Consider the following 15,373-nt stretch of genomic DNA (forward strand, 5'->3'; position numbering starts at 1 on the left):
ATAAAAGGCTCGGGACGAGTCTGGTAACCTATAAACAACAAGTAAGTTGGAATTAAACCAAAATCACTTGTAAATCTATACTTTAACTAACTTAGACTCTAACGCTTGTTTTGCGCTCACTGATTCGCTTAAGTCACTCGGGTACCCTCGGCTCCACCATTTTAAATAATTTAACCTTTACGAGTTTTAAAGCGATTCCTTCGCGAGTGTCTTACCAACTGCCTATCACATTTACCATAAATGTTTCATACATTAATTAACCCTTTTTGGTCTTTAACCTATGTTTCAAAGTAAGGCGAGGGGAAAAGTTTTGTTCACGAAATGCCGTTACTTGAAACGGTCGTTTCTCCTAAACCGTGCATCGGAATCGAACGAACTACATATCAAAACGAAGCTCGTAACATGAGCTATCTAAACATGGCAGTGGTCATAATCTAGCAGGGGGTTCTCGGGTCCTAATGCTATGCACAAAAATAGTCCAAAGAAAATCGGACGTTACGACGGCTATGTTTACGCGATTTCCAATATTTTAAACCATTCAAAACCATCCCAAATCAACCTCAAATCCAACATACAACCAACATCCATCCTTATCACATCATAGCAACCCCAACCAATTCAATTTAATCATTCATACTTATGCCTAAGCTTAACTTTAATCAGACTTAAGTTCTTTTAATCAAAACCACAACATTTACCATTCCATTTCACTACCATTCCAAATCCCAAACTCTAAATCACAACAACAAGCTACAATATCATCCTACTAATCAAAATCATCTTATAATACATAGGAATCTAGGGTTTGGAGATGGTATACCTTCCTTGAAGTGGTGGGAGGAGCTAGGAAGCCTTAAGAAGCTTTGAGAAGTCTTAAGAATGCTTGGATCTTCAAGAAAACAAGAAAAACTTCAAGTTAAAACTTGAAAAGACTATTCATAGTCTTCTTCTTTGATTAAATGAAGAAGATTGAGAAGGAATTAATGGCTTAAACTCATGATATAGCCCTAACTAAGCATGAAGATGATTAGGGAATTTACTCACCAATTTAGGAAGCTTGGATCTTGAATTTTTGAAATTTCTTGCCTAATGAATAGTGAAAAGCCGAGAGCAAGGATGAACAAGGCCTTGGTTCTTTTTGATTTTTGATGAAGAATGAATTTACTTGGCTTGGTTGCTTTGCTTTTGTGTTTGATTTAGTCAATTACCTTCTTGCCCTTGAATTTGTGTGGTTACAAAGCCACCACACCTCCTTCCTTCCCATGTCATGCTTGTGTCATCCTCATGATGTCATCCTCCCTTCCTTGTCCTCTTTCTATTGGCTGGATGACATCATTCCCACTAATCCCTTTGATTAACTTCCTAATCGTTTGCCTAATGACCGCTGATCTGTTATACGGTTCGCTTAACTTTCGTTCTCGTTTATCGTTTGAAGGATCATACCCGGGATCTTATTACTTAGGTTCCCTTAACCTTTCTCAATACATTATATTCCTTTTTATGATCCTCTATTATAATCCTTTAATTTAAATCTTTTTTATCCTGTTACCTTATACTCAATTATCTCCGTATCTTGTGGATTTCCGGGAAAAACCAAAGTGTTCGGAATTGGATTCTGACGATCTTTACATACACTTATATACTACATAGAGTACTAATAATATCCCAGAATATCCATAACAGACCCCTACATAGTGTGGCGTGAAAAGTTTCTTCATTCAGCTAAAACACTATTCACAAGGGTTACAAAAAGTTGAAAATTTTGGGGGTTATTACAGAAAAGATACCTAATTGATATATTTTAGGATACATACTTATATTCGATATCAATTAGAAGAATATCTTGTAACTGTGTGGTATATAAACACAGCATAGGGTTTACACTAGAAGTGTTATCATTATCGAGAATATTATTCATTGTAACCCTAGCAGCTCTCGTGATACTTGTTCATCACTGAGAGAGAACGGTTCAATTGCAATACTATTTTATTAATAAGATTATTCTGTGTTACATACTTGTGTTCTTAATTCGATTTGATTGTACTATACACTGTATTCAACCCCCTTCTACAGTGTGTGTGTGACCTAACAAGTGGTATCAGAGCTAATCTGTTAACACATATACGGTAAATATCCAAAATAATCATGTCTGAAGAAGAACAAACTCCAAACAAGCCCACCAAAACTGAAGAAACTCCAAAGACTCAAATCCACAGTCGATATGCGACTATTAGGGTTCCCATGCTAAGACCTTCTGAGTATCCCATATGGAAAGTGAGGATGGCTATGTTTTTGGAAGCTACAGATCCAGAATACCTTGACAGAATTAATGAAGGACCACATAAGCCAACAAAGCTCTCTGTTGTAGTTGCAGATCAGCCAGCAAAGATTGTACCAAAGGAGAAAAGTGAGTATACAGCTGAAGATATCTCATCTATTGCCAAGGATGCAAAGGTAAGGCATTTGCTGCATAGTTCCATTGATAATTGAAGGAATTTACGGATGAGCGGAAGCATGATATAACAATTATTCCATAAAAACCATGTATCGCACATATAGAAAAATGTATAAATCAAAAAAAAGGAGCGGAGGAATCGTAACCATACCTTAAAAATCGAAGCTTTATAAAATGGTTGCTAGCAGTTGCTTCTCAGTGTGTGAAGCACTCTACCGGTATCCACCAAGAATAATCCTCTTTGATGAAGCTTTTTATAAAACCAAACTTTTATAAAAATGGAGTTTTGGGAGAGAGAGAGAGAGGAAGAAGATGAAGGCTAGCTTCTTCTTAGGTTTTTCACAAAAACAAGTGTGTTTAGAATGAGCCATCTCATTTTATTTATAAGGCTCTCCTAGGGTTTTTTTTAAATATATCTATATATATATTAGGCCCACATTTTATCTTTATAAATTGCTTTAATGATAATTAAAACTATTTTAATCATTATTTCTTTTTCTAAACTATTTAGAAAATAATTCTCTCTCTCATTATTTCATCAAAGAAAATATTCTTTTATGGTGTGACCCTGTAGGTTCAATATTATACCGGTAGTAGAAATAAATAATAATAAACTTTTATTAATTATTTACATGAATACTAAAATTCACTAAATATAATTAACTGATTAATTATATTTATTCTACATCGTGAGTGATACTTCTCAACATATCGCGACTATCCGGATAATATGAATTCACTGCTTAGAATACCAAGAACCTGTCAGTGACTAGTTACCGTACAATGAATTCCTTCTACCCTTACAATATCCCGATTAAATACAAGGCATGGATCTCATGTCAGGCCTATCAAATTTAATCATATGATTTCTTATTCATAATGTAAAGTTCATATTAATGCAAATTAGAAACTCCTTTCTAATTTCATACACTCTGGCCAGAGATTCCAGAACTCGCATACTAAGAATAACATAGGATATTCTCTTCCTATACTGGAAGGGGTAGATCCTCTGTTGATGTTAACTATCTCTATACACAAATCCCTATGCCCAGAATAGACCTAATGGATGTCCTTGAGACAAAGGACTAAACCAAAGCACAGTTCATTATATACAAGATAACTTTAACGATCTCAAGTCTAAGGACACTTGTACAACTATCACTCAGTGAATAACTATTGACACGTGAGTAATCTCCATTAGTTGTTCAATTTATCGAGTCATGTTCAGTGAACTTATTCCCTAATAAGCACCTACATACTAGCTATAGTGTCACCACACAAATGCCTATGATAACAGACATCCTCCTAAATGGAGCAAGCATAGTATGTACCAATCTTTGCGGATCCACTAACATCCGATTAGTTATCCTATGATTAGGAACTGTTTAAGTCTAGAGTTATCATCTTCTAGATCTCTTTATTATAATCTCATTATAATTCTAGAAGCTTTACTCTAAATTATGGAGAATCTTATTTAATACACTTTAAATAGATAAAGCCCATAATAAAACCAAAATAAGTTTTTTTTATTAATTTCAATGACTTTTTGAGTGGGTATGCTACGTTGTTATGTGTGTCAACTCTCTCAATCTTGACATCTCCTCTTTCAATGATTTCCCTAATTAAATGAAAGCGTCGCAAAACATGTTTGGAATTTTTATGAGACCTAGGTTCCTTGGCTTGTGCTATTGCTACGTTGTTATCACAATACAACATAATAGGCTCCTCAATGCTAGGAACAACTCCCAACTCAGAAACAAATTTCCTAATCCAAATGGCTTCTTTTACAGCCTCACTTGCAGCTATATATTCTGCTTCCGTTGTGGAGTCAGCCGTTGTAGACTGTTTGGAACTCTTCTAACTAATCGCACCACCATTCAGAGTAAACACGTACCCTGACATGGATTTACTATCATCACTTTCTGATTGAAAACTAGAGTCAGTATAACCCTCTATTTTCAACTCAGATCCACCACCAAAAACAAGAAAAATATCCTTAGTCCTTCGCAAGTACTTAAGGATGTTCTTCACTGTTTTCCACTGGTCTTCACCTGGATCGGACTGATATCTGCTCGTCACACTAATTGAATAAGCAACATCAGGCCTAGTACATAACATCGTGTACATGATGGATCCTACTGTTGAACCATAAGGAATCTTACTCATACGCTCTCTTTCCTCAGGTATCTTAGGAGACATCTTTTCATAAAGGGATACTCCATGGCTCATCGGTATGAGACCTCTTTTGGAGTTTTCCATGCTAAACCTTTTAAGCACTTTTTGGATGTATGTACGCTGGGTAAGACCTATCATTCTTCTAGATCTATCTCTATAGATCTTCATACCGAGAATGTAGGATGTTTCTCCCAAGTCCTTCATAGTGAAGTTCTTCGATAGCCACACTTTGACTGATTGCAGCATCGGTATATCATTTCCTATAAGAAGTATGGCATCCACATACAATACAAGAAATGTTACCGCGCTCCCACTAACCTTCTTGTAGACACATGGTTCATCTATGTTTTTGATAAAACCAAACTCTTTGATTGTCTCATCAAAACGGATGTTCCATCTACGAGAAGCTTGCTTTAAACCATATATGGTTCATAATAGCTTACACATTAGGTGTTCATTTCCCTTGGAAAGAAAACCCTCTGGCCGTGTCATATACACTTCCTCTTCAAGTTTCCCATTGAGGAAGGCCGTTTTCACGTCCATTTGCCAGATCTCATAGTCGTAGTAAGTAGCAATCGCAAGCAAAATTTGAATTGATTTTAACAGGGCTACAGGCGAAAAAGTTTCATCAAAGTCAATCCCTTGCCTTTGTCTGAATCCTTTTGCCACGAGCCTGGCCTTATAGGTCTCCACCTGGCCATCTGCTCCAATATTTCTTTTGCATACCCATTGGTAATCAATAGGCTTCACACCCTCGGGTGCTTCAACGAAAGTCCATACTTGGTTGGTATGCATAGATTCCATTTCGGATTTCATGGCACTTTGCCATTTCTATGAGTCAACACTACTCAGAGCCTCATTATAGGTCATAGGGTCGTCATCATCAATGATTGACAACTCATTGTCATTCTCAATGATAAAGCCATAATACCTCTCAGGTTGGCAAAACACTCTCCCTGACCTACGAATGGGCTGTTCCACAGAAGGTTGTTCAGTCTGAACAGGTGTTTCCACTTGAACCGTAGTAGTTTGTGCTTCTTGAACTTCATCAAGTTCAATTTTGCTCCCACTGTTTCCTTCAAGGATAAACTGCTTTTCCAAGAAGGTAGCATGTCTGGAGATAAACACCCTATGATCGGTGTAAAAGTAATACCCTAAAGTCTCTTTAGGATATCCCATAAAACTATATTTTACGGATCGAGATTCCAGCTTATCAGGGTCAACTTTCTTAAAAAAAGCTGGACATCCCCAAATCTTAACATGTTTAAGACTCAGTTTCCTTTCTTTCCATATCTCATATGGAGTTTGAGGAACAGATTTGGAAGGCACCTTATTCAGTAAATATGCTGAGGTTTCCAATGCATAACCCCATAGGAATACTGGAAGATCCGCATAGCTCATCATGGACCGAACCATGTCTAACAAAGTTCGATTTCTCCTTTCAGATACCCCATTCAACTGTGGAGTATATGGAGGAGTCCACTGGGTGACTATACCATTTTCTTTGAGATAATCTAGAAACTCTCCATTCAAGTATTCACCACCTCCATCTGATCGAAGAGTTTTAATACTATGTTTAGTTTGTTTCTCCACTTCATTCTTATATTCTTTGTGCTTTTCAAAGGCTTCAGACTTGTGTTTCATCAAATACACATATTCAAATCTAGATCGATCATCTATGAAAGTAATGAAGTATGAAAATCCATCCATGGCTTGCGTAGACATTGGTCCACATACATCTGTGTGTACCAATCCTAACAAATCTACAGCCCTCTCTCCATATCCACTAAATGGAGATTTGGTAATTTTTCCCAATAGACAAAACTCGCATGTAGGATATGATTCAAAATCAAAGGGGTCAAGTAACCCTTCCTTATGCAATGTCCGCAGTCTATTTTCACTAATATGACCAAGTCTGCAGTGCCACAAAAAGGTGAGACTTTCATCATCCCTTTTTCTTTTATTAGTATGTTCAATTTGTAGTAAATTATGCTCTACGTCACATACATACAGACCATTATTTAAAATACCATTTCCATAAAAAATGTTACCCTAAGAATTGAACATTTATGATTCTGAATAACAAAAAAAAATCCAGCCAAGTCTAACATGGGAATAGAAATAATATTCCTCACAGTCGAGGGAACAAAATAACAATTATTTAAAACAATAGTCTTGCACGTAGGCATGTGTATATGAAATGATCCTACAGCTTCAGCAGCAACTCTTGCTCCATTTCCCATCCGTAGAATCACCTCCTCTTCCTCAAGAGTCCTACTTCTCCTTAGTCCCTGCAACGAATTGCAAATGTGAGAACCACAGGAGGTATCTAATACCCAAGTAGAAATTTGATTTAACGACATATTCACTTCAATCATGAATATACCTAAAACAGAAGCGGTAGTCTCACTACCCTTCTTCTTCTTCAATTCTGCAAGGTAAACCTTGCAGTTCCTTTTCCAGTGCCCCACCTTATTACAGTGGAAGCAAACAACTTTACTCTTGGGGTCTTCAGCTGTTGGTGGAACCGGCTTTTTCTCACCTACTTTCTTCTTCTTGGAAGGGTTCTTCTTCCTTTTCTTAGGATTGGAACCTTCACCAATTAGAATAACGGAGCTCTTCTTAGAGGGAAAATTCGATTTCGCAGTCTTCAACATGTTGTGGAGTTCAGCCAGGCTGACATCCAGCTTATTCATGTGAAAGTTCACAACAAACTACGAAAATAAACCCGGAAATGATTGCAAGACCAAGTCTTAAGTCAGTTCCCCATCCATGTTAAAACCAAGTTGTCCAAGACGTTCAATAAAATTGATCATCTTAAGTACATGCTCATTCACAAATGATCCCTCAGACATCCTACAACCGAACTGCTCCTTCGATATCTTATATCGAGCTGTCCTGCCTGCCACATCATACAACTCTTGTAGATGCGTAAGGATAGTATGAACATCCATATGCTCATGCTGCTTCTGTAGCTCCATGTTCATGGAAGCTAGCATGATACATTGAGCAACATTTGCATCATCTATCCACTTACGATACTCAACATGTTCATCATTATGTGTATCGTCAGCAGGTTCAGCAGGCTTAGGTGAGTCAAGCACATATTCCAGCATCTCAACCCTGAGAACAATTCTCAAGTTTCGAAGCCAGTCAGAAAATTAGGACCAGTCAACTTGTGAGCATCTAGTATACTCTGGACTGATAGTGTAGAAGACATAACGTATATAGTAAATCTGTAAATGATGAACACATAACAACACTTAGAAAATATTCAATTTTATTTCAAAACACTATATGAATCGGGTCTTTATTCATAAGTGGCTCCCACTAGTTTATCTAATTTATACAACCCCCTAAGTGAAAAATTAAGCATTCATAATGCTAGTGGGAATAGGGATCCTACATTCCATCACACAACCACAGCTGTAGCACGAAACGTCATGTGATGTTCAATATACAGACAACTCTTGTCAATTACATCTCATGTTATTCCCTAATAAAACTTTAGCCTCTTGAATAATTGAGTCACGGCTGTAGCATGACAGACTCAATATTCTATGTCAAGTCTAACCCAATATTTCGTATAATTGAATCAGTCTCCAAAGGCCCACGGCTGCAGCACGTAACGACCTTTAGATTCTAATTCAATGTACACATCTCTACGTAATAGACAAGTATTTCTTATTTCGAAATCAAAGCCCTCGGCTGTAGCATGAAACGAAAATGATTTAAAAATAAGAACTACTTTCTACCATGTTGGAAGGCTGTGACTGGTACAAGCTCGTTGTGTCATTGGCCAATTACTACTTGATATTATTTAATTTTAGAGGGATTATATTATGTTACAATCATAATCATATTATAAAGAGATTCTTCCTTTTAAATTAAATATTTCAAATCAATAATCGATAATCAGATGATTCCCAGATCGGGGGGAGCATTGAATAAAAGCAATAATTATAAGTCTGTTCCTAATGCTCCTAGAAAGAAATGCAATAACTGTGGAAACACTAACCATCTTGCTTCTTTTTGCAGGAAGAATAAGGATATAAATTCTTTACCTCCTAAATCAGGAGTTAAGAGTCAGAATGTTAGGTTTAAACCACAAAATCCTTGTTTTCATTATGGTAGTTTATGGCATTCCATTTATACTTGTAAGGAATATAATAGTTTGTACTATAATTATTATCAAATAAAACCTTCTTTAAAGAAAGTTAGTATTATTCCTTCTAGTGTAAGTTCTGATGCAAAGTCTGATACTGTAAATTCTGATAAGAAAAATGTTAACATAAACTCTGATGTTAAATCTGCTGCAAATGTTAACAAACTTAATAAGTCCTTAAAACTAATTATTAGTGGTCTTTGTGATTGCAGGGCAACATGAAGAACATCCTAGTTCTTGATAGTGGATGTTCAGGACATATGACTGGAAATACAGTCCTGCTATCAGACTTTATGGAGAAAGCTGGCCTAGGAGTTTCTTATAGAGATGGCAACATGGGTAAAACTCTGGGATATGGCAATATCAATCTTGGGAATGTCATCATTGAAAAAGTAGCTCTAGTCTCAGGACTCAAACACAATCTGCTGAGTGTTAGTCAAATCTGTGACAGAGGTTATCATGTGGATTTCTTTGAAGAACACTGTGAAGTTGTAAGCAAATCTACAGGCAAAGTTGTTCTGAAGGGATACAGGCATGGTAACATTTATAAAGCCAGGCTTTCAACAAGTTCTGATGGTTCTGCAATCTGTTTGTTAACAGAGCATCAATTGAAGAAAGCTGGGATTGGCACAAGAAACTCTCTCATTTAAATTTTAACAATATAAATGAACTAGTCAAGAAAGATTGGAAAATTCCAAGCTAAATTTTGAATTTAAAAAAATAAATATAAAGAGAATTCTGAAATATTTATAACTCATATTCCAGTTAATTTCCAATTAAATCAAATTACTTTTGATTCACTAGAAATTAACCTGCTGCAACATATTAGCTGAGTTTTTGCCTTTGGGATGAAGAATTGAAAATTCCATTTTCGCCAAAAATTCTAGTGAAAGTTGCTTTATCCAAAGGTTTAGTGAAAATGTCAGCTAATTTTTTTTCTGTTAGAAGAAAAATATACTCAATAGTACCATTTGCAGCATGTTCTCTAATAAAATGGTACCTTATATTAATGTGCTTTATTCTAGAATGATTAACTGGATTAGAAATAATAGATATAACACTAGTATTGTCACACATAATTGTAATTTTGTGTAACACTAGGTCATATTCCATTAGTTGATTTCTAATCCAAAGAACTTGAGCACAATAAATTCCAGCAGCTATGTATTCAGCCTCAACTGTGGAAGTTAACACAAATTGTTGTTTCTTACTGTATTAGGATACATGTTTTTGTCCAAGAAATTGACAGCTTCCACTAGTGCTTTTTGTGTCAACCCTGCATCCAGCAAAATCTGCATTTGTGTATTTAACAGCTTCAAATCCAGTTCCCTTAGGATACCACAATCCCAAGTTTGGTGTCCCCTTTAAGTCTCTGAAAATTCTCTTCACAGCCATCAAATTTGATTCTTTTCGATTGGCTTGAAATATTGGACACAGACATGTTACAAATATAATGCCTGGTCTACTAGCAGTCAAATACAACAAGGATTCAATCATTCCTCTATAACCTGAAATGTCTACACTTTTTTCTTTCTTATCTTTTTCCAATTTTGTAGCTGTAGGCATATTTGTTGATGCAGGTGAACAATCAACCACACCAAATTTCTTCAGTAAATCTTTAACATACTTGGTTTGGCCGATGAAGATTCCATCACTTATTTGACTGACTTGAAATCCAAGAAAGTAACTTAATTCTCCCATCATGCTCATTATATATTCACTCTGGATGAGTCTTGAGAATCTTTGACATAGTTTTTCATTAGTAGAGCCAAAAATGATATCATCCACATAGATTTGAACTAGGATTATATCACCACCATACTGCTTGTAGAATAGAGTCTTCTCAATTGTTCCTCTAGTGAATCCATGATTTAGCAGAAATTCTGATAATGTGTCAAAGCAAGCTCTAGGTTCTTACTTTAGTCCATAAAGATCCTTCAGAAGTTGGTAAACAAAATCTGGAAATTCAGGATCTTCAAAGCCAGGTGGTTGTTGCATATAAACCTCTTCTTCTAGCTCACCATTAAGGAATGCACTCTTTACATCCATTTGATACACTTTAAAGTTTGAGTGTACATAAAATTCAAGAAAGATCCTTATTGCTTCAAGTTTTGTAACTGGAGAAAAAATTTCACCGTAATCAATTCCTTCTTCCTGTGAGTATCCTTTTACACTCAACCTTGCTTTATTTCTTGTTACAATTCCATTTTCATGTATTTTGTTCATGAACACCCACTTTGTTCCAATATACTTCTATTCTTAGGTGCAAGAACCAACTTCCAAACTTTGTTTCTTTCAAACTGATTTAGCTCTTCATGCATAGCAGACATCCAGTTAGGATCAAGTAGAGTTTCCTTGATTTTCTTAAGCTCAATTCACTACAAGAAAAATCTTAATAGGCATCACACATTAGACATCGATTATATTTGCCACTAATGTTAAAAGAAATTATAACATCATCCCGTGTTTTTCTGATGTCATTGTAATTCGAAGACAATAGTTATTTTAAAACCGATGTCTAAAGTTACCTAAAAAAATTCAATTCGCGCCCATCTTTATATTCCCCCCTTGTTCAAAATTTTTCCCCATTATCCTAAAATTTCACCCCACTCATTAGCCAATATTTTGGTTCCCCCATTATTTTCCCTCTTTGGACATAACAATTCCTCACCATCTCTCTCTTAGCACTCCTCTCTCTCTCTCTCTCCCAACACTCCTCTCCCCCGTTCACTTTCACCTCGACAGCTCACTTCACCATCTGAATTCCACTCATCTCACCTCTTCTCTCTCACCTCCACTCACCATCTCTCTGTGTTCATCATCTCAATTCAGCTAAAGCTCAGTTGTTAAGCTTTGTAAGCTTATCTCATCTTTATTCTCAAATTGAACTAGTGTTCTCTACATTAAGACAAAATCGGAACCCTAATTTGATTATATGTCCCGTATATGGTGCTTTTATTTAATTCAATATATTTTGGAGTTATTAATTCTTTTCAATTTGTTGTATATATACATGACCATATTTTGCAAATGGTAGTGGATTTAATCTTTAGGTATTCACTTGATTAAGTTGGATTAAAAGTTGCGTTATGTTATTCATTGGTTTATGCTTTTGTATTTGTATGTTATATAATTTAAATTTGAAGTTAAATTGTGTTTGTCAATTTGGGGATACTACGAATGGGTGTATGTCCACAGGTTGGATTTTTTATGTTTTTGTAGCTTTGGTAGGCATTTTTGTTTTTTTCTGTTGGCTAATTATATGATTTTGTTGTTGTAATTTTGGTTGAATGTGATGTGGAACTGAAGGACCGCATTTCAATCCGGAAGGATTAACACACGGTGCTCCTGAAGATGAAGTTCGTCATGCGGGTAACCTGGGAAACATTATTGCTAATGTCGATGGTAATGGACTATTCTATTACTCTAGTTAGATTGGTTATTTCAAACTAGTATTTATAATATAAATTCGACAGATTAGTGTATTTAACCTTGAAATAGCTTTGAGGAAGTCAATTACGTGCCTTAATTAGTATTCCAATATTTCTCTTTATTCCTCGAAACAAATGATAAGAATCTTTCCAGGGCTCTCTATTGTGTGAAACTAAGATGATAAGAATTATGCTCATGATTAACTTTGAGCACTCATTAGGGTCCATATTATGGGTTCCAATCAAATTATTATTTATAAACTTATCCTTACTGATACATTTGCCTTCTATGTAATAAATGCAGGTGTGGCAGAAGTAACAATTGTCGTTACATAGGTATTTCTCTAGACCTTGGTAATTTTACACTCTGCTATGTTCTAATTCATTCTTAGTTATACTTGAATTGGAACTTAGTGGGCCAAATGCAGTAATTGGAAGAGCCTTGGTTGTTCATGAACTTGAGGATGACCTCGGAAAGGGTAATATTTTATTTTTCTCATTTTGAACTTCTTCTTTGCATGCCTGATATAATGATATGTGAATGTTAAGTATAGGAAATTAGGAATGGATTCAATATATCTTCTGTGTGCAAAGATTTGTTTATTCCATGTTCTCACTTGCATTTATTTATCTATTTAGGTGATCATAAGCTTAGCCTTTCCACTGGCAATGCAGGAGGTAGACTGACATGTGGTATGTAATAAGCAAACTCCATTATTTCTCATTACAAATATATTATTACTTTTTCCTTGCATTCTCCTTGTGTATACAGTACATGGTATAGATTGTGTTGTGTTATATTCTGATATAATGAATAGTTATTTGACAGAATTCGAGTCGACTACTGTAAAAGTCATATCAGTTTTAGAATATGTTTGTGTTATAATGCATACATTTTGGGCTAAATCGAAGGGACATTTATTAACGTGATGTGCATATTCTAGGAGAGATTGACTAAGTCTGTAATAATTATAGTTTGTTTTTCACAAAAATTCAGGATTTTTTGTACTTTCTTCTGACCTTATAATTTAAAACAAATATTTTTGAATGAGCCATTGAACTGTAACGAATACCAAATCTATTGATATGTGGATGTGACAAAGTTCAATGAGGATGATACACATATCAAATGCACATAGTCATTTGCCTTTGATCATATCTAATCTTTGAATCATCCCTGATTTATTAATAACTTAATGTATATATGTATACTAGAGCTCATCCATTCAAAAGTTTTGGCACGACATGGTTATATCTTATATGTGTTGCAACCAAAGTTATTTACTTGTTCTTGCTATTCTGCGTTTGTCAAATGTTGCAGGGTTGTAGAGTTAGCAATACCTTTAAGACTTATTGTTATTTATACTGAAATAGATATGTTTTGTTGGTCTAGGCTGCACACTGTATGTAGATAGCACGTAACTCTTATTAGTAGTGTCATAAACTATACTTCCTAAGTTATAATGTAGCCCTTGTTCCTACATCAAGCATGAGTTTTGATTTTATCAGTATTTATAAATGGCAAGAGTTCAGTATGACGTCTCTAAAGGTCTATGATTGATCAACATGAGTTTTTCTCAAGTTGCTCAATAACTGTACCTTCATCTCAGTAGTGGCCATGTTGGAAGGGCTCTCAGCTCTCATACGGAATCAGTCATCTCGTAGCAAAGCTGCTTATTTTTTCTCCTGCCACTATAATGTGGAAGGGGATTACTATATTCTTAGTTATATGAGACATTTAGCACGCTAAGAGATCTCTTTGCCCTCTATATAATTGGACCTCGTCATCCTAAATTCCTCCCACATCAGTTGTAAAGCCTGATATTAAACCCCATTATTAGTTTGATGCTTCATTATATATTCTTGATGTTGAGATGATTTGTAGACAATAATCATCCTAAGTCCCTAAACTAACAGTTCTTGTGCCTTTATATCAGTAATGGGCTTGTTGGACGGAGCTCCCCTAGATTTAGGCATACTTAGCAAATAGTAATTATGTCTTGTTTATCTATGTGTAAGTCTCTGTATAATAGTATGTCTTGTTTGTCTTTTTTTTACTTACACATTCACTGGCTCTATCCTTATTCATTAATGTTGAGTTCTTATAATTAATCGTGATCATCTAATATGATTTATGCTAATGTATTTGTGATGATGATGTTACAAATGGGTTTTTCTTTGATTATGTTTTATTGGGGTTTTGTTATTTAGGATCAGTTTGTTGTTTATAATTAATCTTGATCATCTAAAATTCATACTTCTTTGAAATATTTGCTAAAAGTGCTGATCTAAATGGAGTTTTAAAGCTAACTCTAATGTAGCAGGCAGAGTTAGAATTACCTTTACATTTCATTCTTTTTCTGGGTTCTGTTTTTTTTTCTTATGGTTCTATCTCCTTATTTGTAATTGCTATTTGATTTTGAGTCGGGAGTCAGGATTGTACATAACTAGGTAACACTGGTAATTATGCATGCATATCATCTTATGCTCTGCGTCTAACATTAGCTAAGATGGTTGATAACCCATACATATTCTATAGTGCAATATTCAACGAAGATGAAGAAGATGACTATGGGTACCACGATGAATTCCGTTAGCTCCAACCTATTAGGTAAAATTTGATATTTAGGTCACCAATTTCAAAAAAGTTGTAATTTTGGCCATCACACAAAAGTAGCTGACCATAATTTATTTTGATGCATGCAGCCCCAGAACATAGTACCAACTGCTCCATCTAAAGAGCTTGCAAACCCTGCAACATAGAGGAAGAAAAAGAATCTCCAGAAGGTTAAACATACTTCTCATCAGTTTCGAAATCTACTAATCTAGTCTGTCTTCCTACTGAGGTTTCTTAACAATAGACTTTATATCTGGATTGCACATGTACTAAGGTTTGTAATGTGTTGCAAAACCAGCTTACTAGTGCACACAACTTTGTATCATAATAGGTGGAACTAGTGTGACTCATGATTTGGTTGATCCGATCTTGCTAAAAATCCTGTAAATATTTCATCAAAGAATCCTTGTAATTTGCACTGGCAGTGTAGAATTTCAAATATATATTATTCTCAAATCTTCCCATTGCAGCATCCTATTCAAAAACAGAAATAGTGCTGAAATACTCAGATGCAAACACACATTTTAATG

The 15,373-nt window shown here is 35.3% G+C and overlaps 1 protein-coding gene across 1 annotated transcript; it reads left to right on the forward strand.

The window, feature by feature from the left end:
• The first annotated feature begins 11,917 nt into the window (after positions 1–11,917).
• LOC141718706 (superoxide dismutase [Cu-Zn], chloroplastic-like) lies at positions 11,918–13,555 on the forward strand. The gene is made up of 6 exons (XM_074521085.1): positions 11,918–11,993; positions 12,105–12,200; positions 12,531–12,558; positions 12,626–12,705; positions 12,866–12,919; positions 13,548–13,555. Exons 1-6 carry the CDS (start codon positions 11,918–11,920, stop codon positions 13,553–13,555), a joined length of 342 nt encoding a protein of 113 aa, XP_074377186.1.
• Positions 13,556–15,373: the final 1,818 nt, after the last annotated feature.

The sequence above is a fragment of the Apium graveolens genome, chromosome 4 (assembly GCF_009905375.1).
Source record: "Apium graveolens cultivar Ventura chromosome 4, ASM990537v1, whole genome shotgun sequence".
Classification (NCBI taxonomy): Eukaryota; Viridiplantae; Streptophyta; class Magnoliopsida; order Apiales; family Apiaceae; genus Apium; species Apium graveolens.